The 23,518-nt window shown below is 44.9% G+C and overlaps 1 protein-coding gene across 3 annotated transcripts in view; it reads right to left on the bottom strand.

Moving 5' to 3' along the window:
- Window positions 1-2,097: 2,097 nt before the first annotated feature.
- LOC137421081 (TBC1 domain family member 9) overlaps window positions 2,098-23,518 on the bottom strand; it is a 299,349-nt gene continuing 277,928 nt past the window's right edge. For 2 of the 3 annotated variants that reach the window (XM_068106775.2, XM_068106773.2), the window contains 3 exons: window positions 15,555-15,629; window positions 6,285-6,388; window positions 2,098-5,068 (listed from right to left, as the gene is read on the bottom strand). In XM_068106775.2, coding sequence (XP_067962876.2) covers window positions 4,337-5,068; window positions 6,285-6,388; window positions 15,555-15,629 — 911 coding nt within the window. In that variant the 3' untranslated portion in view covers window positions 2,098-4,336. The remainder of the gene's footprint in view (window positions 5,069-6,284; window positions 6,389-15,554; window positions 15,630-23,518) is intronic. The other variant, XM_068106774.2, reaches the window with a different exon arrangement.

Below are 23,518 nucleotides of genomic sequence, written 5' to 3'. Positions count from 1 at the left end.
AGGCGACAAACAGGGTTGGCGGCAGGAAGGGCATCCGGCCATAAAATATTGCTTCAAAAAGGGGACCAACAAAAACAACAACAACCACGGTGCCCGAAAAAGGCCAACCCCCACTTTGCGGGGAAAAATGGCCTCTAAAGGTGGTTTTTTTTTTGTTTTGTTTTTTTCCAGAATACTTACCCCATGCAGTCAACTTGGTGCGAGCGAAGTCTTCTGTTTTCTTTTGTTTTGTTTTTTTCTTTGATCCAATATTGCTGCCAGACCACGTGAGCGATTACATCATAAATTTATATTCTCTAATATAATTGTTGCGTCGATCGCGCTCAATAAATTTCGAACTGATCAGACTAAACGTTGTCCCTGTCAAATTATAACGTTATAATTAAGAAACCAATGACGTCATCATTAACAACACCTCTACCCCATGCGGAGTTTTTTTTAGAATGAGCCACGTTTCAATTCTTTCCATGTAGCGGTTTTGGAGATGGAGGTGCAACGTTTTTCAATTTTTCCAAGATGGTGCCTGTACCACGTGACATATGACGGCATAATTATCATTAAAATATGCTAACTGAGGAGGCGCTCCTATGGTGAAAATTTCGTGCCAATCAGACCGAGAATTGCAGAGAAAAAAGAAATTCATACTGATTCAATCAAGCGTTGTACTTGTCGAATTATGACGTCATAATTAAGGTACCGATGACATGATCATTATAGGGTGCTGCAAAATAAATAATACTTTTTTCCCCCAGATTGTATTGACCACGTGTCCGTGATTTTTGAATTCAAATTTCGCGTGCGTCATCATGACGTGTCACGCATGTTGCCTGCGTGTTGTCTCTGTCATATTTGCGACTCATGTTCGTGTCTTTGCTGAAATATGTTAAAAGTCGACTTCAAATGGTTTCTGAAGCTAATGGTGGACATATTGACGCGTATTCAACGTGAGTTTTTAATTTTTGAATGAAATAAAGCCTTTGGTTGGATTTTCATCCGATTGAAACTTCATTTCATCTTTGGGGAAAAAAGTATCATTTATTTTGCAACACCCCTTAACATGGGGAGTACTTGACAATGAGCCTTGTTTAAACTTTTTCCATTGAGTGGTTTGGGAGATATAGAGGTGTAACGTTTTTCCAATATGTACCACATGACCTATGAGCTATGACATCACAGTTATCACAAGAAAAATCTACATGAGAAGGCGCATAGTATGGTATCAGCTGGAATGTGACAGTCAGACGTTGTGTCAGTTGGACCAAAGGGTGCTGACAAAATGAATTTTGAATGGAAAAAAATCCCCAAAAAATAGTGGCGGAATAATAATAATGGATCCCAAAATATTTTGAAATATCAAAATGTCATAATTCTTCGTTTTTGAAATTTGACTTGTAAAATAATGATGTATTTGGTATAAAACAACTATTTATAAGCAAAAAGCATGGACAATGCACATAAGTTGGCATCGCTTGGGAAGAGGAAATTCCTCCTCAGGAAATTCCCCGCGGAGTGTGGTGAGAAAGGCGGCGCCATTGTTGTGGCGTCGCGGGTAAACAAAGTGCCCCGGAAGGTGGTGGAACTTCCCTCAAGCTCAGTTGCTGTGTTTGTCTGGTCTAACAGTCTTGTGTTACATCTCGTGTGTTCATCTGTGCCCACATGTGAGATATTTGTGAATGTGGGAGTTTCACCAAGTCTCAGATCCTTTAAAAAGTGACTTGGTGGCATTGTGGTTCAAGTTAAAGTATCTGTCGGCGGTTTGATTCTGACCCTGGTTGAAACACTCCAAAAACTAAAAATGGTATGTGCTATGTCCTCACTTGTCACTCAGTATTTGGAGGATAAAGCAGAGACAAACCCTCTGGGTTGACATCCCATGGAATGGGTCAGGTCCTATAGGTGGCATCGCCATCACCCAGACTGCTCTCAGAAAGTTACTTCTCCCAAGGTCAATGGCCGTGTTATTTCGTTGGAAGTCAAGCCCGAGGACACATGCACAATAATTCCTCCATGAACCTTAGACCCTGTTAAAGGACAAAGAAAAAAAAAACCGGCATCAAATTATTGGACACCTGCTTGAAGAAGAAACATCAACACAAATGAGTGACAGAAAAGCCTTTATTATAGTATTTAATAATTTACAAGACGTTGCACAGTAAGTCCCACTGCAGGTGTATATAGGTTTTGTACAACACAGCTGAGCACAGCGCAGACCTGCTGGCCGATTAATCACATTCCCTTTTGTGTTAGTGTTGCTGTTTGTAGAAGATCCGCTTTAATAACCTAAAACTTATAAGTACGATGCTTCACAATTTCACCTCATTATTGATATTCACCGTGTTAGCAGGAACTTATGTGGAAGGACTTCAAGTATAAGTAACTACCGAAGATAATGCTCTTTCATTTCTTACGGCAACAAAAAGAGAATCTCATTTTGCCTTCATAAAGGAATGGGTTATTTTACCAGAACGAAATCACACAATCGAGATTGCCATGACAACACGACTACAATCCTGGTGGTGACGTCATCCTTATGATTGAATGGACTTGTTTGAATAAGTGATCTAACCATGTAATGATGTGCGATGGAGATCCAAAAGCTCCCCCAATAATTATTCGGGGGAACCGAACCTAATGGGTGAAGACCCCGATGATTAAGAGCATTGTTCAGATCACAAGCATTTGAAAGGATTTTGTTTTTAATCACTTTTTCTTCCACTCAAAAGCAACTTGACAATCATATGTGTAAAACTTCAAGAAAGATTGTGCGATTTCAAAGAAGCAGAACGAATCATGAACTTTCAGGGAACGAAAGTCTACGATCAAATAAATCACGCAACGTAGGTATTGTGCAAAATAAAATTAACGTAAAAAAAAACAAACACTGATGGCAATTGATTTCATTGAAAAAAAAAAAAATAATCTAATGGATTGGAACCAAAAGAAAATAAATCCATTAAACTTCTCAATATAATACAAGGAAGTTTCACAACAACAGAACCCAGAACGTAGGGGTTACACTCGAGCTCCGTGTTCGGGGGTGCGGGGGGGGGGGGGGGGGGACGCTGAGTGGCGGGCGAGCGCGCCACACGTCTAAACGAGCATGGCTGTCGATTTGAAAAGGGGGTTAAGAGTGTCAAGCCGGGATGCTGCTCGTAGCACTTTCGGCAATGCTCTGTAAATGACAGTGATTTATATCGTGGCTGCACAAAGCCATTAAGTATCCATACCGTGCTCACTCTGGGCTAAAAGAGGCACGAGTAATAATAGGCCTTTTGGGCCAGAGAAAAAGCACAGATGGCGAATGGGCCCAAATTGGCCCAAATAGCCTGCCAGCTACGGACACCCTTCATTGCAGGAAAAAAGGGGGGGGGGGGGGGGGGAGGAAAGAGGACCAAAAATATCAACGAAATAAAAAAAATAACCTGGTGCCGTGAGCATGGAGCTCTTAATTTGAACTTTTGCTTTTTCTTTCGCTTAAAAAGGACCAAAAAGAGGAGTTTACAGCAAACTTCAACAACATCTCCGTGCAAGTGAAATTAGGGTAATCAATGCAAATAAAAAAAAAGTTGCATGTGACACGGACTCGAACACCTGTCCAAAATGTACTCGTGTGGTTCGACCGTTCATTTTTTCAGGAAGGAGCTTAAAAAGGGGGAAATAAAAGTGGGTCGGAAGTGGGCTGGGTGTGGGGGAGTGAAGGGGAAGTGGAGAGAGAAAGGACGAATGCAAACAATGAAATTAAATTAACACCAAAATTATGTGTAAGTACTAAGTACAGTAACAGACATTGCTGGAAAAGAAAAGAAACCCAATGTACAAATACAGACTTCCACCTATTTGTGCAATGCTTCACAGTGCACACTTTTTCCTTAAAAACAAAAAAAATCCAGATCAATTCCCGACTGCTGACACACACCTCCAAACATGTAACAGACTCTACCGTTAAGGTAGAAAGCTTTGCAAATAACCCGCATGACCCTTATTATTGTAGGGCATAACTAGGCTGCTGACCAGGCTGCATCGGCCATCGGGATGGGAAGCAAAGATGGATACCTTTCTTGTGATCCTTTACGAACGTGGAATTACATTTGAGGCTTCACTCCGATTCAATTAGAATGTCAACGTGAGAGTATCCATTTGTGCATCAAAATAGATAATTCCACGTGGCCTGTGCCAGAAAAGCACTACGTTCCATCATAAGGGTGAAACCGCTTCTTCAGCTTCTGCAAAACATTACCAAAAAAAAATTTAAAAATACATTGTTGGATTTCGCACGGATGACCCAAAATGGCCAGGCCACGACTCAAAGCCTCACATTCACGAAGCTGACACTCGATCATGCTGAAAGCACCACTGGATCTGTGCTCAAACAAGCTAAGCTTCCACCCTGCCTGACATCCCACGCTTCCTGCAGCAGGAATTTCACGTCTGCTGGCTGCTCGAACCAGCGCACCAGATCTGGCTCCGTGAGCATGGACGCAAGTAGCTGTTCAAAACTCATGGACCAAGCTCTTTCCGTTGTGCACCTGGTGCCGGTTGGTTTGATGGCAATCACCATTTCACGAGTCGGTGACGCACACTCTGAAGTCCCCGACTGCACAGATATCGACTCGTGTCCTTGCAGATTCTCCGAGCCAGCTTTCGCCTGTTCGGAGCCCACACTGGCAGCTTGCCCATCCTCCCTAGTGACCATCACGGCATCGTCAGACGACGACGAGAAGAGTGAGCTCACGCTCACCACCGAATAAGAAGACATGGAGCTCTCCTCCTCACGGCTGGTAATCTCCACCTCCTCTTCATGTTTACCATGCAGACTAGGGTCCTTCCGCTCAGGCAATCGCCCACCCAAAGAGTCACCATCTCCTGCTTGAAAAGCTCCTTCGGCGGATACGGTTCTACCATCGGGCTTCTTATCGACTCGGTCAGCTAATGGCAGCCGACGTCCAACTTCTCCAAGCTCCAGTAGAAGGCTGGCTACAGCAGCAACGGCATGGTACATCAGTTGTTGCCCATCTCCCTCGGATCCAAACAGCATGTAGAGCACTTTGCAAAGCTGTATAAACTGCTCCTGTATGAATGTACACGTACACGCCTCACCAAAAGCACAACATTGAATAAAACAACTTCACGATTGTCTTCATCAACTAATCAACTGGTTACAATTAGTGATGTTCCAGTATTTTTAACCAAGATCACGTACTGTAAACAAGCAACCAATGAGAAAATTAACATTTGGATCCGATTTACATCTTCATCATCTTTGCTGAAGGGAAGGCAAGCTTCTGCCTGACAAGGTGCCGATACAAAAATGGATAGAGGAGTAATGTATTCTATTCCTTTGCTTCGGCTAGCAGGATGGCCTAGAGTCCCTAGACCCTAGGCCTAGACTCCAAGAGGGACGCACACTTGCCTTTAAGCTGTATCGCCTGCGTTTGAATCTTGAACCAGATATAAACTGTAATCCCGGTGTTTCACAGGTACTATGATTCATCAATGTGTGTGCCATCCCTCGGATGGACGTTAAACAGGTGACCCCTCTGGCAGCACGTTAAAGATCCCATAGAGTTCTGCATGAAAAGTAGGCGAACTGTTGCCGGCACCCTGGACAAATGATACATTATTCCCTTGACTATCGCTGGGAAGGCAACGGCAAACCAGCCAGTATGTATAATCCTTGCCAAGTAACTGCTTGGGCCGCACCGACACTCTCCAACATAACTAACAGGGTTATGGTGCATCAAAATCATAAAAATGTTGCTTATTCTATGGAAATTCAGTCGTTATCCCAATTTTCAAATCACATGCTCAGATAAAAAGATGTACCATCAAGCAGCTGATGCAACCTTACACTTAATTATTCGGGAATTTATGAGCAGATAGCCATGTATTATCAATGAATGGCTGAAAAACATGCGAGAAATCACTCGTTTCCACGGCCAATCACGGACAACTGAGGGCTTTCTGCATTGAAATTAATGGAAGTTACATTTACGGCCTAATGGTATTTTCTCCCCCTCCAGTAATCCAGGCATGGTATATTGAAACAATTGACAACTATCAAATCGTGCAATTTTTAGTTAATGGAATATCAATTTTGTGCATTTCACATTAAATGGATTTACACGAACAAGAAAATGTTTTCGTTTTTTTGTTAGTCTCTGGTGTTTTGAGGGATGTAATAAACACAGTGAGTAACACGATGACATCGGCAACAGTCAGAGAATAACCCACTAGCACTTTCAATGATAGAGAGTCTCAACTGTAGCGCAAGAGGCGGATCGTACCTGGCTCATCGAAGGCAGGTCCTTAATCCCCTCCTCCTTAGCCAAGTTTTTCTCCTCTGTCCACCTGTGCAGGTAGAGTTCATAGCTTGGCTGGTCCGGCTTAGCTGAGGAACACGAGGTGCAGTAAAAACGTCAAAGGTGAAACGGATGGGTTCATTCAAGTCAGGGAATAAAAGGAGAGAAACGAAGGCACTTGCAGCAGCGGCGATGCCGCGTATCAAAACCATTTTGATGTAACAGTTCGTCATTTGCCATTTGGAAATAAAAATTTAAGGCCTCAAAAAAAAAACAAAAAAAAAAACACGTTGAGGAAGGTCTCACAGATTGAATAGCTTTTTGCATTGCTATGTACCTGCCAGGCAAACGTGTGTATAGTGTCACGAGTAAAGCATAGCCGTTTGAGTACCGTCACATCGCGTGAGAATGCGGAAAAGCATTCAGTTAAATTATCGGGTAGACATACTACCAACCAGGTCAGGAATTCCAAACTTGGACAGCATGCCAGCACATAGCAGCTTTCCCTTCACAAATACATTGCGACTTAGTTTGCCCAAGTCAGCAGGTAATAGAAGAGACAGCTTAGTGACCCCCATCTGCTGGCAGTTCATTCAAGACAAAAGTTGGCACAAGACAAAATCCTTGACCACTTCTGAGCATAATCCGGCATATGCGTGTAACAAAGAAGCAAAGTAAATGTCGTTTTATCAATGCACAAGAAGTATATAGAGGAAAAGAGAACTGATGCAGTTGGTTCAAATCACTGAATGGTTTTCTGAAACGTCCACTCTGTTTACAAGCAGTGTACACAAAATGCAGTACCAAACAAGAAAGAGCAATCACATTGTAAACCCTAGTCAGGACATGCTTTTAGTGTTTTTTAGGGATTTTGTGTTAAAAAAATATGGTGGCCGAATCATGTGACCGATGACGTCATTATTTTTCCCCTCCACCAATTTATCCATAGATGACACTCAAAAAATTTCATCTTGATTGGGTGAGGTTTTGTACTTGTCAAATTATGACGTCATAATGAAGGAACCTATGACATAATCATTAACATATGCTATTCCTCATGGAGAATTCTTTACAATGAGGTATATATCAATTTTTCTATGCAGCGCATTTTTTTTTTTTTTTTCAGTGCTTTTCTTTGCAATTTTTCTATCCAGGTTCAAGCTGAGCTAGGTATAAGGCAGGAGCACAGCCCAGAGAGGAGAGCAGTACTCCATCAAGCTGCGGATGAAAGCCTTGTATGTGGTGAGGAGTTCAGGTGTGCCAATGAAGGACTTCACACGACGGAGGATGTCCAGTTGGGGACAGGCTTTGGAGGCCAGCTTGGAAATGTGGTTTTCCCAGGAAAGATCATGGCAGATAGTGAGACCCAAAAGCTTGAGTAACAGAACTTCTTTGAGAGGATTGTTGAGGAAGTAGATGGGAGGCTTGTCCAGACGGTCTTTTCGGAGAGACAAAGTGAGAGTGTGAGATTTGTCAGGATTGAAAGACATGTTCCACTTGTTTGACCAGTCTGTGATGTTATCCAGGTCTGCAGAGAGTGAAGAGGCTGCTGCCTGCCAATCTGAGGGATGAGGTATGGAGCGGCAGAGAGTGGAGTACATCAGCAAAGAGATAAAGGATTTTCCAGAGAGTCGGAAAGATCATTGATGAATACCAAGAAAAGCACAGGGCCCAGAACACTGCCTTGAGGAACTACAGCCTGAACAGGAAGGGGAGATGAGTGAATTCCATTCAGGGCGACACGTTGCCTGTGACCGGTGAGGAAGTCCGCAAGCCATGTGTGGAGGTTTCCATGGATACCATATGAGGAGAGTTTGGTGAGCAGAGCGGGGTGCCAGAACGTATCGAAGGCACAAGATATGTCGAGGGAGACAGCTCTGATTTCCTGTTTGGCATTGAGGACCTCCATCCATTATTGAGACAGCAGAAGCAGCATGTCCAGAGTAGAATCATCTGGTCTGAATCAAAATTGATGATCAGAGATCAAGCCATTGGAGAAGAGGAAGGATTTGATATCCGAAGCAATGATGGATTCCATGACTTTGCTGATAATTGGGAGCAGGCTGATTGGTCTGTAGTTGCAAGGATCTATTTTTGCACCTTTTTGTGTAAAGCGGTAATGTTGGCTGATTTCCAAACTGATGGCAGATGACCTTGAGCAAAAGAGAGGGTGAAGAGAACAGATAGGGGGTGTGAAAGAGCGGCAGAGCAGGATTTTAGGACCTGTGCGCTGATGCCGTCTGATCCAGTTGCAAAATCAGAGTCGAGGTTTGACAGAAACTTCTCCACCTTGTCAGGAGAGAAGGACACAGAGTCCAGGAGCAGCTGGGTTCGACTGAGTAAGGTGGGTACAGAGAGAGATGGGTTTGGGACACAATATTTTGAGGCAAACACAGGTGAGGCATTCAGCTTTGTTACGTGTGGGGTCAACTGTGTAGCCATTTGAGGTAAGGGAGGGGATGGAAGGGGAACAAACACCAGAAACAGATTTGACCAGATGCCACCAGGATTTGGAGGAAGGAGACAGGTTTGAGAGTTCAGTCTTGAGAGTAGAGAGATCGTTTTTCCGTTTTTTTCCAAGATGGCGCCCATACCACGTGACCTATGACGTCATAATTATCATTAAAAAATTATACAGGACGAGGTGCACCTTTGTTGAAAATTTCCTGTCAATCGGACCCACGGGTGCAGAGAAAATCATACTTATTCTGTGCAAACAAACAAATACAGACAGACAGACAAACGGACTCAAATGCAACACCCTCTTCTCTGGCGAGGGTAAAAATAAATCAATAAAAACGAGTATAAATATGGGCAATTCCTAAAATGTAAACATTCAAAACGCAGCAGGTAAAAAGGTCGATGTAATCCGACAAATACTTCTGTGCTTTTTATTGAGCATCTTAAAACGATTGGAAGATGATGAAACCTGAATACCAGTCGACCGTTGTACTTGCATTATCAAATAATAGGAACTTTTCAAGGTGAGAAGGTGCTTCATACAAAACACAAAATAAGCGAACAATGCACTAAACACACAGCTTAGAACAAGTACACCGTGCCACGGAGTCAATCACATGACATTTCCGGTTGATTAATCCGAAGGTGGATCAACGGAGCCCGCCATGCACATCAGCAAGGCACACCACATAAAATGGGGACTTCATATACTCATGTAATCTGCATGCTCACCTGCTTTTCATTTACAATTTATATTGTATTACATTGCGCTTTTATTGCGCAACACCTAATACGATGTGACGATAAATTAAGTGATGAATAACAAAGGTTAAAACAGACCCGCACGCAGAAGGGAGAAATCCATAAATTCAGACTCGCGACGAAAATGCCATCAGCCATCGGGAGCCATGCTTTGCTTTGCCCTCTTAACTGCATGACACATTAAACATTAACCCTTTCGCATAGAGAAAGTAGAAGCCTGATTGGTAATTTTGTCAACGAGTGCAGAAAATCACCCAACGGGTTCCAAAAATTTACCTTTTCGTTTTGGTTTGCCATTTTCCTCTTGAAAGAGATCAGTCATTCAAACTCTCACTATCGGCCATGATATTTCCTGGGGAAAGCACATTTCAAAATTGGCCTCCAAAGCCAGCCACCAACTGGTCATCCTCCGTCATACAAAGTTCTTCCGTGGCACATTTGAACTCCTATCTACCTACAATGCCTTCATCGACAGCTTAATGGAATACACTCCCCCTTTGGGCTGACTCCCTGCCTCAAACATTGCTCATCTTGACGCTGCGAAAAACCAAGGCCTTCAAGATCATTGGAAACTCCCACAATGAAGCTAAGTCGATAGGTTTATCACTTGACCATCTCAGACAACTCAGTGGTCTCTGCCTTCTGCTGCCTCCTTTCTAGTATTGCACCTTCTGCCCACTCCGTGCTTTTCCTCCTCAGGTTTCTGCAATGCTCACACGGTCCTCTTCAATCTCATTCTTCCCTCCAAGTCTTCAAGACAGCTGTTGACCACGTCTCAGATTGTCGTCTGTCCTAAACCACGATCTTTTCTACCCTCGTTAACCCCACCCAAATCACTCCATCTTGCAAATTCACAGCTTCTCCTTCCTGAGAGTTTGCTTCTGTGCCCATCTTGTCCAACCATTGCACCTCTCCCACCCCTCATTCTTACCCACATCCCTCATTTGTCCGGCTCCATCCACTTTGTTCTTCAGCCCTGCTGTTGGCGTTTCCTCCTTCTCTTTATGCTGTTCCTTTTCCTTTTTTGCTTCCTGATCCGTATCTGTGTACTAGTTCTTCCACAAGCCTAGACTTTGTAGACAAAAAAGGGAACGATTTAAAGGATGCATGAGGTGGGACAGTGGGGAAGCTTGTAAGTACATTACGGAGAGGATTGGTCAAGGTTATCAACTCCAAAGCAAACTTTGACACATGGTCTATCGTTTTTTTTACAGAAACCACACACTTGCACACAACATGTATTAATGGTATAACTAGTCTATTTTTGACCCATTACCCTGTAACACGGCTCCCGCTACAATACTGATACGGTTCTGCAAATTCCTTCCCCTCCCACCCCCTTCTCCAGGTGATCGCACATCCACGCAGGTAGGTTCCCAAGTTCAGTTATCTTATTAGTATCAGTATTCAGATAGACTCCCATCCCCTTCTGTGTAGTAATAAACAGAAGATATGCGTATGCGAGGGCATAGAGAGGTCTTCTTCCTTCCTCCATTATCCTCTTCCACCTTCACACCCCCTCCTCCCCTTTCATAACTCGACATTCACAGCACTAGGTTGGTAACCATTGCACATTTAGACACAGCATTTAATTCAGCTTCTCTTCTTTCCAGACACAGTTGGACAGCTCCAATTCGGTTAATTTACCTCTCCAACACATTTGAGACATTAGCGACCCTTAAACACGTACAGTACATGCTTTATCCTGAACTAGCAGAGTACCTGCCCTACAGGCGACTACCTTGTTCTTAGCATGCAACACCTTCTTATGACACATATCTTTATTTGGGCGGTGTATAGCATTACGGATTCGGCCCTAATGATTGTTGTTATGATTATTGTTGTTGGTTCGAAGTATTCTGGTGATTGTGGTTGAAGGGAAAGGGTTATTATAGTTAAAAGATTTAAAAGCGCTCCTGGTAAAATGTGGCCGGAAATCCGGATCGTGACCGGAAGAGGTGGAGCGAGGGAGAAGAGGCGGTAGGAGATCGTGAAGAGACGTGGTTGTTGAAGCTCCGGATCGAGCGTTCTACGTACAGTGCGAGTGAACTTTGCGTCCTTGAAGGGAAGTTCGGGCGAAAAGAGATATCGTCGGAGTGCGTGGAGCCTGTGTCGTCGGGTATCCTCATTGAAGTTCCGGAGGATCCTGGCCTCCAAGCCCGGGTTCGAGTGAAAGCCGTCCGCCATCTTCGCCACGCGAGCAACCTGCAGTGAACCGGTTTTGGTCGTGTCGGCTGGGCATTATTCCCCGGTGGTTTGCCGGGGACGGCTGTGCCAGAAAGGGCACTTGAGAATTATACAGAGGCTCACGGATTGAACCGCAAACATGTACATCCGAGCGCGTCTTTGTGAGGTTCCGTTCCACCGCTGTATTGCTGGGTGCTGAACAACGTGACCTCGGGGTCGCCTCGATCGCCTACGCCTCAATTGACTTTGATCGGGCCTTGACTCCCCGATCGCGGGAGCGCAGAGACATTGGGACTTCGCCTTGGAGGGGTGCAGAGACATTGGGGAGGTGCCGTGAGTTTGGGGTTAAGGGGTTGATAAGGTTACCACCGTAAGATTTGATAGTAGGGGTGATTGCCCCCATTGTTGTATGGCTCTTCTTGTGTGATTTCTAATATATTATTGTTTCTCCATAACCTGGTGTGGTTGCATTATTGATTTGACTGTTTCATTTGCTGGTTCCATTGAGGGTTTCATTATTTGCTTGATTTCAACCAAGGATAACACATCTTTCTGCCAGGGACCCTCTCGGGGTTCGGAGGTCTACCGAGACCAGAGGTAAGGGGAGGACCCCGTAACAATAGGCAATTGACAGCTCCCTCAATCGCACCTGAAATTAAAAAATAATAACCTGGATGACATGCATGAAGCAAAAATATGTCTACTGCTTATAATTAAAAATTTCTCACTGCACTGGAAAATGTGGGGACAGGAACACTGTTCGTAACGGGTGGGAATTGCAATACCCAAATGAGCCCCACGTGGAGGTGGCGCTACACGATACACATTTACATGGAGAATTTGTGACTTCCCTCACCCTGTAAGACCACTGGAAAAGATAAAAACACCCCTATACATTAATTGGGGTCATGCTGATCCTATGCAGGATCAGCCTGGTTAAGCCTGGTGTTGGCTTAGCGGTTAGGGTGCAGGCTTGGGATCCTAGGATCCTGAGTTCGAATCCCGGTCGATCGCTGAATTAACACCAGGGCGGTTGACTCAACCTGTCATCCTTCCGAGATCGGCAAATTGAGTACCAGCTTGCTGGGATGAATGATCCGGTGTGTACCCCGATTTAGAATAGGTACACCGTATCCCTGCGCATCGTAAGAGGCAACTAAGGGTTGGCGTCAGGAAGGGCATCCGGCCATAAAAAAAAACATTGCCTCAAAACAGGGCCCCATGAGGTCATGGGGCCCGCAAGGCCAACCCCCACTCTAGCGGGGAAAAATGGCCTTAAAACGATCATTCATTCATTCATTCATGCTGATCCTATGCAGCAAGTCTGGATATAATCGAGCCAGAAATGTAGAAGGGGTAGAAGGACAAACAAACAAACACCGGTCCAATAATTATAGTAAGGATTCCCCTCATAACCAATATTTTCACTCCATCCCGACATTTATTAAACACAAACACCAAATTTATTAAATATGAACACCACACATTAAAACAGCCACGTCCTCTTAGCATTAACTCGCCTTGGCAGGAAACGCGAGAAGCAGGGTGCTCGGTGGAGAGGGTTCCCGAGCACGAAGCGCAGATCATTGACAGGAGAGAGAGAGGTGGAGCATCTTGAGTTGCAACAATGGGGATGCTTTGTGCAGGACCAGGCTCCAGCCCCACTTAAGCGAGTATAAAGGAGGAACGCAAGGGCTTTTTGCCACCTTGGAATCGAGAAAGATATCTGCTGCTGAAGAGGAAGAGTACCTGCCTGTTGCTGAGGAGAAATCCTCACCTTGGACCAGAGCCAGAGATCTGCTGTGAAAGCGGAGGGTCGATTGCTTGTCATCTGAGGAGAAACTGCATTTTACCAAGGGAAAGACCATTGCGTGGATGGAGAGACCGTTGCGCTGAGGAGGGACCTGTGTGCGCTTGGCACGAAGCGCAGTGCAAGTGGTGAAAGGCGGGAGGAAGGATCGATCGCATGTCATCTGAGGGGAAACCCACGTTGCCCTGAGGGAGTGAACTTTGCCGTGAGGAAGCGACCCACACTGTGCTGGGCACGAAGTGCCATGCAGTTGGTGAAAGCCGGGAGGAAGGATCAATCGCATGTTATCCGAGGGGAAACCCACGTTGCCCTGAAGGAGGGAACTTTACCCTGAGGAAGCGACCCGTGCTGTGCTGGGCACAAAGTGCCATGCAAGTAGTGAAAGGCAGGCATGCCAAGCAGAAATCTCTGGTAGAGGACAAGGTTGCACTGCACCACACCTATTGACCATCCCTCCCCCTCCCACCTGTAACAGGATCATCGGTACCAGCCCGTCGACGGTGCCCAAGTAGGATAAGGGCCGCCCCTAAGCCCTGAACTTATTCTCCCCCTCCTCTTTGCTTAGTCTCTACCTTTCAACGGAGTGTGATGCTGCTGTGCCCATGTTTCGTGTGCAAACAATTAAGTAAGATTGGAGATGGGATGAGCACTAGGAGGGATTAAACTATTCAGATTGTAATTATTGACTGTGTGGTTTCTTTTATTGTGACTTGTGCTTGTAAATTATAAGTGTGCTTGTAATTACTTTCTTTTTGGCTATTGTAAATTGTAAATGTGTTGTTTTTTTATAATTGCTTGTCAATACTTAATGGTTCGTTTGGTAAGCTTTTGTTTCCAACTTGCCCGTTTCGTCTCTTTTCCTATTGACTCAGCTGAGGTGCAGTAGTGATAACAGGGACGTTCTTCCCCAACCAATTGGCGCCACAACATTAGCCGGTCCGTACTTAGCAGTTCGGTCGGCTGCCCATGATTAAATAAGATACGGTGATTACGAACCAAGGGCGCAATCCCCAGTTAGGTTGGCCACATCACCCCTAGGTAAATAGTGTCAAACCGAGGACCCTGGGAGATTTTGTCATCTGATTGGCGCTCGTGGTTGATTAGCAAACCTACCGGGTGGTGGAGTTATCTGCGAGCGGTGGCCTCAGGAGTCTGAGAAGTCCCCTTGTGGTGAACCCCGAAACCCGGATCTGTAGCAATATGTTTAAACTGGAATTTGATAGGTACTTAGAAGCATTGGGGATTGAGTGCCCTGATTATATTGGCACACTGATAGGGAGCTTATACATGGGTAATTATATTGATAAGATGTAAAAAAAAGTGTCTGTAAGAGGATCTCGTCACAAAGTTAATGTGCAGTCCGTTTTTATTCATTCCTCTCCTGAAAACTAACACCCTGGTAACGTTCCTGTGCTTGCTCTACTGATCTCTTCTGCACTAAAATCAGGTAGATAAACTGATGAATTGAATTAACGTGGTGTTGATAAAACACAGGCATGATGGGCCAAACGGCCTCCACAAGTGTCCTCGTTCCTTGTATAAAGAAGAAACCCAAAATTCAACAGTTATCATTAATGGAAGACTGCTGCCTCCGAATGTTCTTACAATGGTGTCCCAAATGCAACCTTTGTTTGTTTTAAAAGCCAAGAATAATGCACATTCGAGATTATAACGAAGTGCTTTGGTTTGCATTACAAGCGGATGCTGAGAGAGCAGAAAAGCAAATTGTCCAATGCACATTGAAAATTGTAAAACGCCAAACTCACTACATGCCAACCACACCACCACAACCACTACCACCACCACTGATGGTTCCATTAAGCTTCACGTACAAGTCATCTGGCATAAATCTCCTACCACAAAGGAACACTGATCATTTAAACAACACAATTCTCAAATAATCAGAAACAATTGGTTAATATTAATCTGTATCAAACAATGCAGCTCAATTATTATAGCAGGGACCTTTGGGTATTATTCACATGACAGGAGAAAACAGGAGCGCAATGCGTAACGGTAAATAAATAATTCCTCACTGTGGCCGATACCTTTCTCAGCGACGTCGCCTGGCATTTTGATGCATTGCTCTGCACTTCCATCACCACCCGGACCTGTGCAAGCAAAGAAAAGGAAAAAGAAGCAAAAACAAAAAACTAGAACGGCACTCGGTAAGGTGCATAATCTCGCCTCGCACATTCATTATGAACAAAAATACCATTGTTAACTGAACATGCTACTATTATCGTCCACTACTATTACGGCCCATATACCCTCACTCGTAGTCGATGCTTGGTTAGTTCATACTGCTACATCACACCAAGCTTCCATAAAGATGGTGGTAAATTTTCTCTTTACCCACGTACAATTCGTGAATGAAACCTTCTCCCTAAAAAAAATGCAAATAATTCCCCAAACTTACAAACTTTAAAAAACGATTTTAGAGTCTGAATGTGGTAATGTTGGTCAATCAATCCTCTTATACAAATTTGATTACCTCCGCTCCCTCTCCCTCCTCGCCTCCCCCAACCTCACCCCATCCCAACCACTGTGCATAAATACACCAATCGTTTGGACATTTGTATAGTATCGATACAGATGCAGGTACTTGTATCATCTCTGCACCCTATTATATCACATCGTTTATTGGCAGAGCTATGACGTCATCAATGTACTTCTTCACTCCACATCGGGTCGTTGCTCAGATAAATGAAGTTTCAGTTTTTTTTTATTATTATTATTTTTTGTATACTGTACAGGATCGAGGCTCGTGAAAGAGCTAACATTCATCACACAAAAAAAATATCTAACAGACATACAAAACATAATAAGGGTAGAGGTAGACAAGATGGGGAGAGAAGGGGAAGGACACAAACACAACATTTGAGAGCAGGGACACCGGGAGATTTGTGGGAGGGCTTGGGGGCAGTCGGCGTGGGAAGAGGGGGAGGGGTGGGAGAAGTATAAAACACAAGGACACTGCAAGGACTTCCAGGAAGGAAGTTGGTATTTCAAAAAAGTGAATCTGGGGTGAAATTAGTGGGGGTAGAAATTTTTTTTTGTTTTAGAAATTTTAGAAATAGATTTTTCGGAGAAGGATTTAAATTCAACCAATTATGGCTGGAACACCATTTTGACAATGATGTTATCGTTATCACCCTATATGCCCCATGGGGAGTTAATGACATGACAAATTTCAATTTTTTTCGTTGAGCGATTTCGGAGAAAATTATGTCCAATTTTTTCCTTTCATCAAATATGGCTGCAACACCATGTGACATATGACATCAGAGATATCAACAATATATTGTCCATGGGGAGTAATATATTCTCCTATGTTTAAAGTTTTGCATCGATTAGAGAAGCGGTTACAGATAAAACCATTTTTAAAGAAAAAATACACGCATGCATGCACGCACACACAGGCAGACAGACAGACAGACAGGCACACACGCTTGCATTGAATCCCTTTCGGGGCGAGACAAAATTTAAATTGTCGAGCCGAGGCCCGTCTTCAAAACAAGAAAGTCAGTCCGACAACTTTTTACTTCTGCAATTACGCAAACAGCTCTGCTCACACTGCAGTGGGTTCATATTTCACGAGCAGGCAATTTTGTGTGGAACGGAAATGCTAATACCGACCCGTTGCCGAGCAGTGACGTGCATCTAATGCAGATTTCCATGTGAACCACATTAATAAGCATTTGTATGTGAATATTAGAAGTTGCACCCCCGGCCACGCACAACGAAATCTCAGCGAAAGATGGAGAAAGAAAAATATGGATAATGAATGAAAATAATTTTCTTTCGATTCATCTCAGAACCAAACCCTCAAGATTCTATTCCACTTTTCACTCTCAATGGCAAACACAAAAACTGCACGACTGCCTTGCTTTCCTTAGAAAAATCTGCATTCTCCTTCAAATTATTACTCCAGATTTAGGCCATAAAGACCAGCACTACAAACCAACTCTCCAGATAGTATGGTAGACGGTATGCAGTTTTCAACGAATACGTATGGAATGGACATAGGATGCCGTGTAAAAGCCGTTTTCCCGATTGCCTGTGTCCTCTGGTCCAAAGAGACACAATGTTCGGGCCTTCTCTGACTGCTTTAATCACCATGTAGGATTTTCAGGCAGCAGTAACCACAGCACCAGTTGAATCCCTTGACCTTTCTGAGAAAGGGCCAATGTCTCTTGTTATGTGCACAGGTAAATGGCACAGCGCAATGGCCCAATTAAGTGAAAATGCCAGGGTTTTTTTTTGTAATCAAGGTCATTTTTTATATTATATATTTAGCACGTGTGTACACATACACACACACACACACACACACACACACACACACACACACACACACACACACACACACACACACACACACACACACACACACACACACACACACACACACCAATATATAGAGAGCATGTCACCTCATATTCATGCTTCCATATATAATTACCTCCGCCACCAAAGGTGGATGGAGGTTATATTTTCACCCCGTCTGTCTGTCTGCTTGTTTGTTACTTGCCGGAGTAGATTCATCTTTCGGCAAGTATGTTAGTTGGTTGGTTGGTTGGTCTGTCTGTCTGTCTGTCTGTCTGTCTGCCTGTCTGTCTGTCTGTTTGTCTGTCTGTCTGTTTGTCTGTTTGTTTGTCTGTCTGTCTGTCTGTTTGTGCGCAGTACTACATCTACATCGTTGCACATAGCATCGCCATACTTTACACACATATTTGTCTTGCCCTGGAATAGACTGTGCCCAATTTTTAACTCTCTAGGCCCAAGGTCAAGCTCAAGGTCACCCAAAACGTGAAATCATGGGGGTCGAGTTTTCATTTAAAATATATTTCAAACCACTATAACTCGAAAAGTACAAGAGATATGCATACACTTACTGTTACTGACATATAGGAAGTCACACACGACATTTCATTTGGCACCATGCCCTTTGACCTTGAGTGACCTTGAAAGGTCAAACTCAAGGTCAAAAATTGTTTTTTTTATTAATAACTGTCAAACATTATCCGAATCCCTTCTAACCAACACCCCTGAAAAAAGGTACATTCCGGCAAGTCCTCGGTCTCTGACCGATTTCTAGTTTGTTTGTCTGTCTGTCCATTTGTGAACAAAATAACTCAAAAAGTTGTGGACGGATTCGGACGAAATTTGGTGGACCGGTTGGGTGTCTGACAAGGACGATTCAATTCGATTTTGGCGAAGATCCGGATCTGGATACAGCAAGTAGAATTTTTTTAGTGATTCTTCACCATTGAGTGACATCGCCAACCAGGTGGAGGTTTGCTCTCTACTGAGTGCCGTTCTGGTTTATTAATGTATCACTGTGCAATGATGTTCCAAACATCCTGTCACTTTCCACAATTGATACACAATCCACAATTTGATCTTTGACTCTCTCAGTATCCACATAACCCTATATATAGCTATAGCCTCAATGATGTTCATATCATGACTTTTTACATGTCAAGGCCCCAGAGTGTTCCATCGGCCTCCGTATTACAGTTTTTCACCACATTGGCTGTATGCTTGGTGTCATTTTCTTGTTGGAAGATGAATCCACACATAACGACACATGTTCCTGAGGGAATAATATGATGGATCAGCACCTGCTGTACCTGTCGGCAGTTGGTACCAGTTGATTTTAAGTAAATCTCATACACCCTTGGCCGAGATACAGCAAAACAGTTGTGTTGATCCATCCCCATGCTTCACTGTAGCTGTTCTACACCAATTGTGATACCGCTCCATGGTCCGCCTTCAACCAAACTGCCATTGATTATTGCCACCAATATAAGATGTATAGCCTTTTTTAACGTCAAATATGGGGTTAAACAAGAGCAAAGTTCATTTATGATGAACAAGAGTTTACATACACTAAATGGTGAAGACTTATTTGTTGTAATAACGCAGAGATCACAAGACTGTGAAAACGCAGTTCGGAACACAACCAGCTCATTAGTTCTATCTGAGAACAGAGGCACAGATAGTCCCACGTTCTGGCCACAGAGTGCCCTTCAATTGGGACTGCGGACATTTTCCAAGCCTTAATAGAGAGAGAGATTGGAGGGGTATGGAGCGATGAAAATGCAGAATTGGAGGGGGGTTGGGTCAGGATCAGTGGAGATAACTGAGGAAGAAAGAGGGAAATGTGAGGATGGAGATGGAGGAAGGGGGAAATGTGAAGATGGAGGTGGAGGAAAGAGGAAATGTGAAGATGGAGGTGGAGAAAGAGGCAAATAATGTGAAGATGGAGATGAAGGAAGGAAGGGGGAAATGTGAAGATGGAGGTGAGTGAGGAGGGAAATGTGTGGATGGAGGTGGAGGAAGAGAGAAATGTGTGGATGGAGGTGGAGGAAGAGAGAAATGTGTGGATGGAGGTGGAGGAAGAGAGAAATGTGTGGATGGAGGTGGAGGAAGAGAGAAATGTGTGGATGGAGATGAAGGAAGAGAGAAATGCGTGGATGGACGTGGAGGAAGGGGGAAATGTGAGGATGGAGGTGAAGGAAGGGGGAAATGTGAGGATGGAGGTGAAGGAAGAGAGAAATGTGAAGATGGAGGTGAAGGAAGAGAGAAATGTGTGGATGGAGGTGGAGGAAGAGAGAAATGTGTGGATGGAGGTGAAGGAAGAGGCAAATGTGAGGATGGAGGTGGAGGAAGAGAGAAATGTGTGGATGGAGATGAAGGAAGAGAGAAATGCGTGGATGGACGTGGAGGAAGGGGGAAATGTGAGGATGGAGGTGAAGGTAGGGGGAAATATGAGGATGGAGGTGAAGGAAGAGAGAAATGTGAAGATGGAGGTGAAGGAAGAGAGAAATGTGAAGATGGAGGTGAAGGAAGAGGCAAATGTGAGGATGGTGGGGGAAGAAGAGAGAAATGTGAGGATGGAGGTGAAGGAAGAGAGAAATGTGTGGATGGAGGTGGAGGAAGAGGGAAATGTGTGGATGGAGGTGAAGGAAGAGAGAAATGTGTGGATGGAGGTGGAGGAAGGGGGAAATGTGAAGATGGAGGTGGAGGAAAGAGGAAATGTGAAGATGGAGGTGGAGGAAGAGGCAAATGTGAAGATGGAGGTGGAGGAAGAGGCAAATAATGTGAAGATGGAGATGAAGGAAGGAAGGGGGAAATGTGAAGATGAAGGTGAGTGAGGAGGGAAATGTGTGGATGGAGGTGGAGGAAGGGGCAAATGTGTGGATGGAGGTGGAGGAAAGAGGAAATGTGAAGATGGAGGTGGAGGAAGAGGCAAATGTGAAGATGGAGGTGGAGGAAGAGGCAAATGTGAGGATGGTGGGGGAAGAAGAGAGAAATGTGAGGATGGAGGTGAAGGAAGAGAGAAATGTGTGGATGGAGGTGGAGGAAGAGGGAAATGTGTGGATGGAGGTGAAGGAAGAGAGAAATGTGTGGATGGAGGTGGAGGAAGGGGGAAATGCGTGGATGGACATGGAGGAAGGGGGAAATGTGTGGATGGAGGTGGAGGAAGAGGGAAATGTGTGGATGGAGGTGAAGGAAGAGAGAAATGTGTGGATGGAGGTGAGGGAGGAGGGAAATGTGAGGATGGAGATGGAGGAAGGGGGAAATGTGAAGATGGAGGTGGAGGAAAGAGGAAATGTGAAGATGGAGGTGGAGGAAGAGACAAATGTGAAGATGGAGGTGGAGGAAGAGGCAAATGTGAGGATGGAGGTGGAGGAAGAGGCAAATAATGTGAAGATGGAGATGAAGGAAGGAAGAGGGAAATGTGAAGATGGAGGTGAGTGAGGAGGGAAATGTGTGGATGGAGGTGGAGGAAGGGGGAAATGTGTGGATGGAGGTGGAGGAAGGGGGAAATGTGTGGATGGAGGTGGAGGAAGAGAGAAATGTGTGGATGGAGGTGGAGGAAGAGAGAAATGTGTGGATGGAGGTGGAGGAAGAGAGAAATGTGTGGATGGAGGTGGAGGAAGAGAGAAATGTGAGGATGGAGACGAAGGAAGAGAGAAATGCGTGGATGGACGTGGAGGAAGGGGGAAATGTGAGGATGGAGGTGAAGGAAGAGGCAAATGTGAGGATGGTGGGGGAAGAAGAGAGAAATGTGAGGATGGAGGTGAAGGAAGAGAGAAATGTGTGGATGGAGGTGGAGGAAGAGGGAAATGTGTGGATGGAGGTGAAGGAAGAGAGAAATGTGTGGATGGAGGTGGAGGAAGGGGGAAATGTGAAGATGGAGGTGGAGGAAAGAGGAAATGTGAGGATGGAGGTGGAGGAAGAGAGAAATGTGTGGATGGAGGTGGAGGAAGAGGGAAATGTGTGGATGGAGGTGAAGGAAGAGAGAAATGTGTGGATGGAGGTGGAGGAAGGGGGAAATGCGTGGATGGACATGGAGGAAGGGGGAAATGTGTGGATGGAGGTGGAGGAAGAGAGAAATGTGTGGATGGAGGTGGAGGAAGGGGGAAATGTGAAGATGGAGGTGGAGGAAAGAGGAAATGTGAAGATGGAGGTGGAGGAAGAGGCAAATGTGAAGATGGAGGTGGAGGAAGAGGCAAATAATGTGAAGATGGAGATGAAGGAAGGAAGGGGGAAATGTGAAGATGGAGGTGAGTGAGGAGGGAAATGTGTGGATGGAGGTGGAGGAAGGGGCAAATGTGTGGATGGAGGTGGAGGAAAGAGGAAATGTGAAGATGGAGGTGGAGGAAGAGGCAAATGTGAAGATGGAGGTGGAGGAAGAGGCAAATGTGAGGATGGTGGGGGAAGAAGAGAGAAATGTGAGGATGGAGGTGAAGGAAGAGAGAAATGTGTGGATGGAGGTGGAGGAAGAGGGAAATGTGTGGATGGAGGTGAAGGAAGAGAGAAATGTGTGGATGGAGGTGGAGGAAGGGGGAAATGCGTGGATGGACATGGAGGAAGGGGGAAATGTGTGGATGGAGGTGGAGGAAGAGGGAAATGTGTGGATGGAGGTGAAGGAAGAGAGAAATGTGTGGATGGAGGTGAGGGAGGAGGGAAATGTGAGGATGGAGATGGAGGAAGGGGGAAATGTGAAGATGGAGGTGGAGGAAAGAGGAAATGTGAAGATGGAGGTGGAGGAAGAGACAAATGTGAAGATGGAGGTGGAGGAAGAGGCAAATGTGAGGATGGAGGTGGAGGAAGAGGCAAATAATGTGAAGATGGAGATGAAGGAAGGAAGAGGGAAATGTGAAGATGGAGGTGAGTGAGGAGGGAAATGTGTGGATGGAGGTGGAGGAAGGGGGAAATGTGTGGATGGAGGTGGAGGAAGGGGGAAATGTGTGGATGGAGGTGGAGGAAGAGAGAAATGTGTGGATGGAGGTGGAGGAAGAGAGAAATGTGTGGATGGAGGTGGAGGAAGAGAGAAATGTGTGGATGGAGGTGGAGGAAGAGAGAAATGTGAGGATGGAGACGAACGAAGAGAGAAATGCGTGGATGGACGTGGAGGAAGGGGGAAATGTGAGGATGGAGGTGAAGGAAGGGGGAAATGTGAGAATGGAGGTGAAGGAAGAGAGAAATGTGAAGATGGAGGTGAAGGAAGAGAGAAATGTGAAGATGGAGGTGAAGGAAGAGAGAAATGTGTGGATGGAGGTGGAGGAAGAGAGAAATGTGTGGATGGAGGTGGAGGAAGAGAGAAATGTGTGGATGGAGATGAAGGAAGAGAGAAATGCGTGGATGGACGTGGAGGAAGGGGGAAATGTGAGGATGGAGGTGAAGGAAGGGGGAAATATGAGGATGGAGGTGAAGGAAGAGAGAAATGTGAAGATGGAGGTGAAGGAAGAGAGAAATGTGAAGATGGAGGTGAAGGAAGAGGCAAATGTGAGGATGGTGGGGGAAGAAGAGGGAAATGTGAGGATGGAGGTGGAGGAAGGGGGAAATGTGAAGATGGTGGGGGAAGAAGAGGGAAATGTGAGGATGGAGGTGAAGGAAGAGGCAAATGTGAGGATGGTGGGCGAAGAAGAGAGAAATGTGAGGATGGAGGTGATGGAAGAGAGAAATGTGTGGATGGAGGTGG

The sequence above is a fragment of the Myxine glutinosa genome, chromosome 2 (genome assembly GCF_964187855.1).
Source record: "Myxine glutinosa chromosome 2, kmMyxGlut1.1, whole genome shotgun sequence".
NCBI classification, from domain to species: Eukaryota; Metazoa; Chordata; class Myxini; order Myxiniformes; family Myxinidae; genus Myxine; species Myxine glutinosa.
This window is presented reverse-complemented; position numbering and strand designations above follow the sequence as displayed.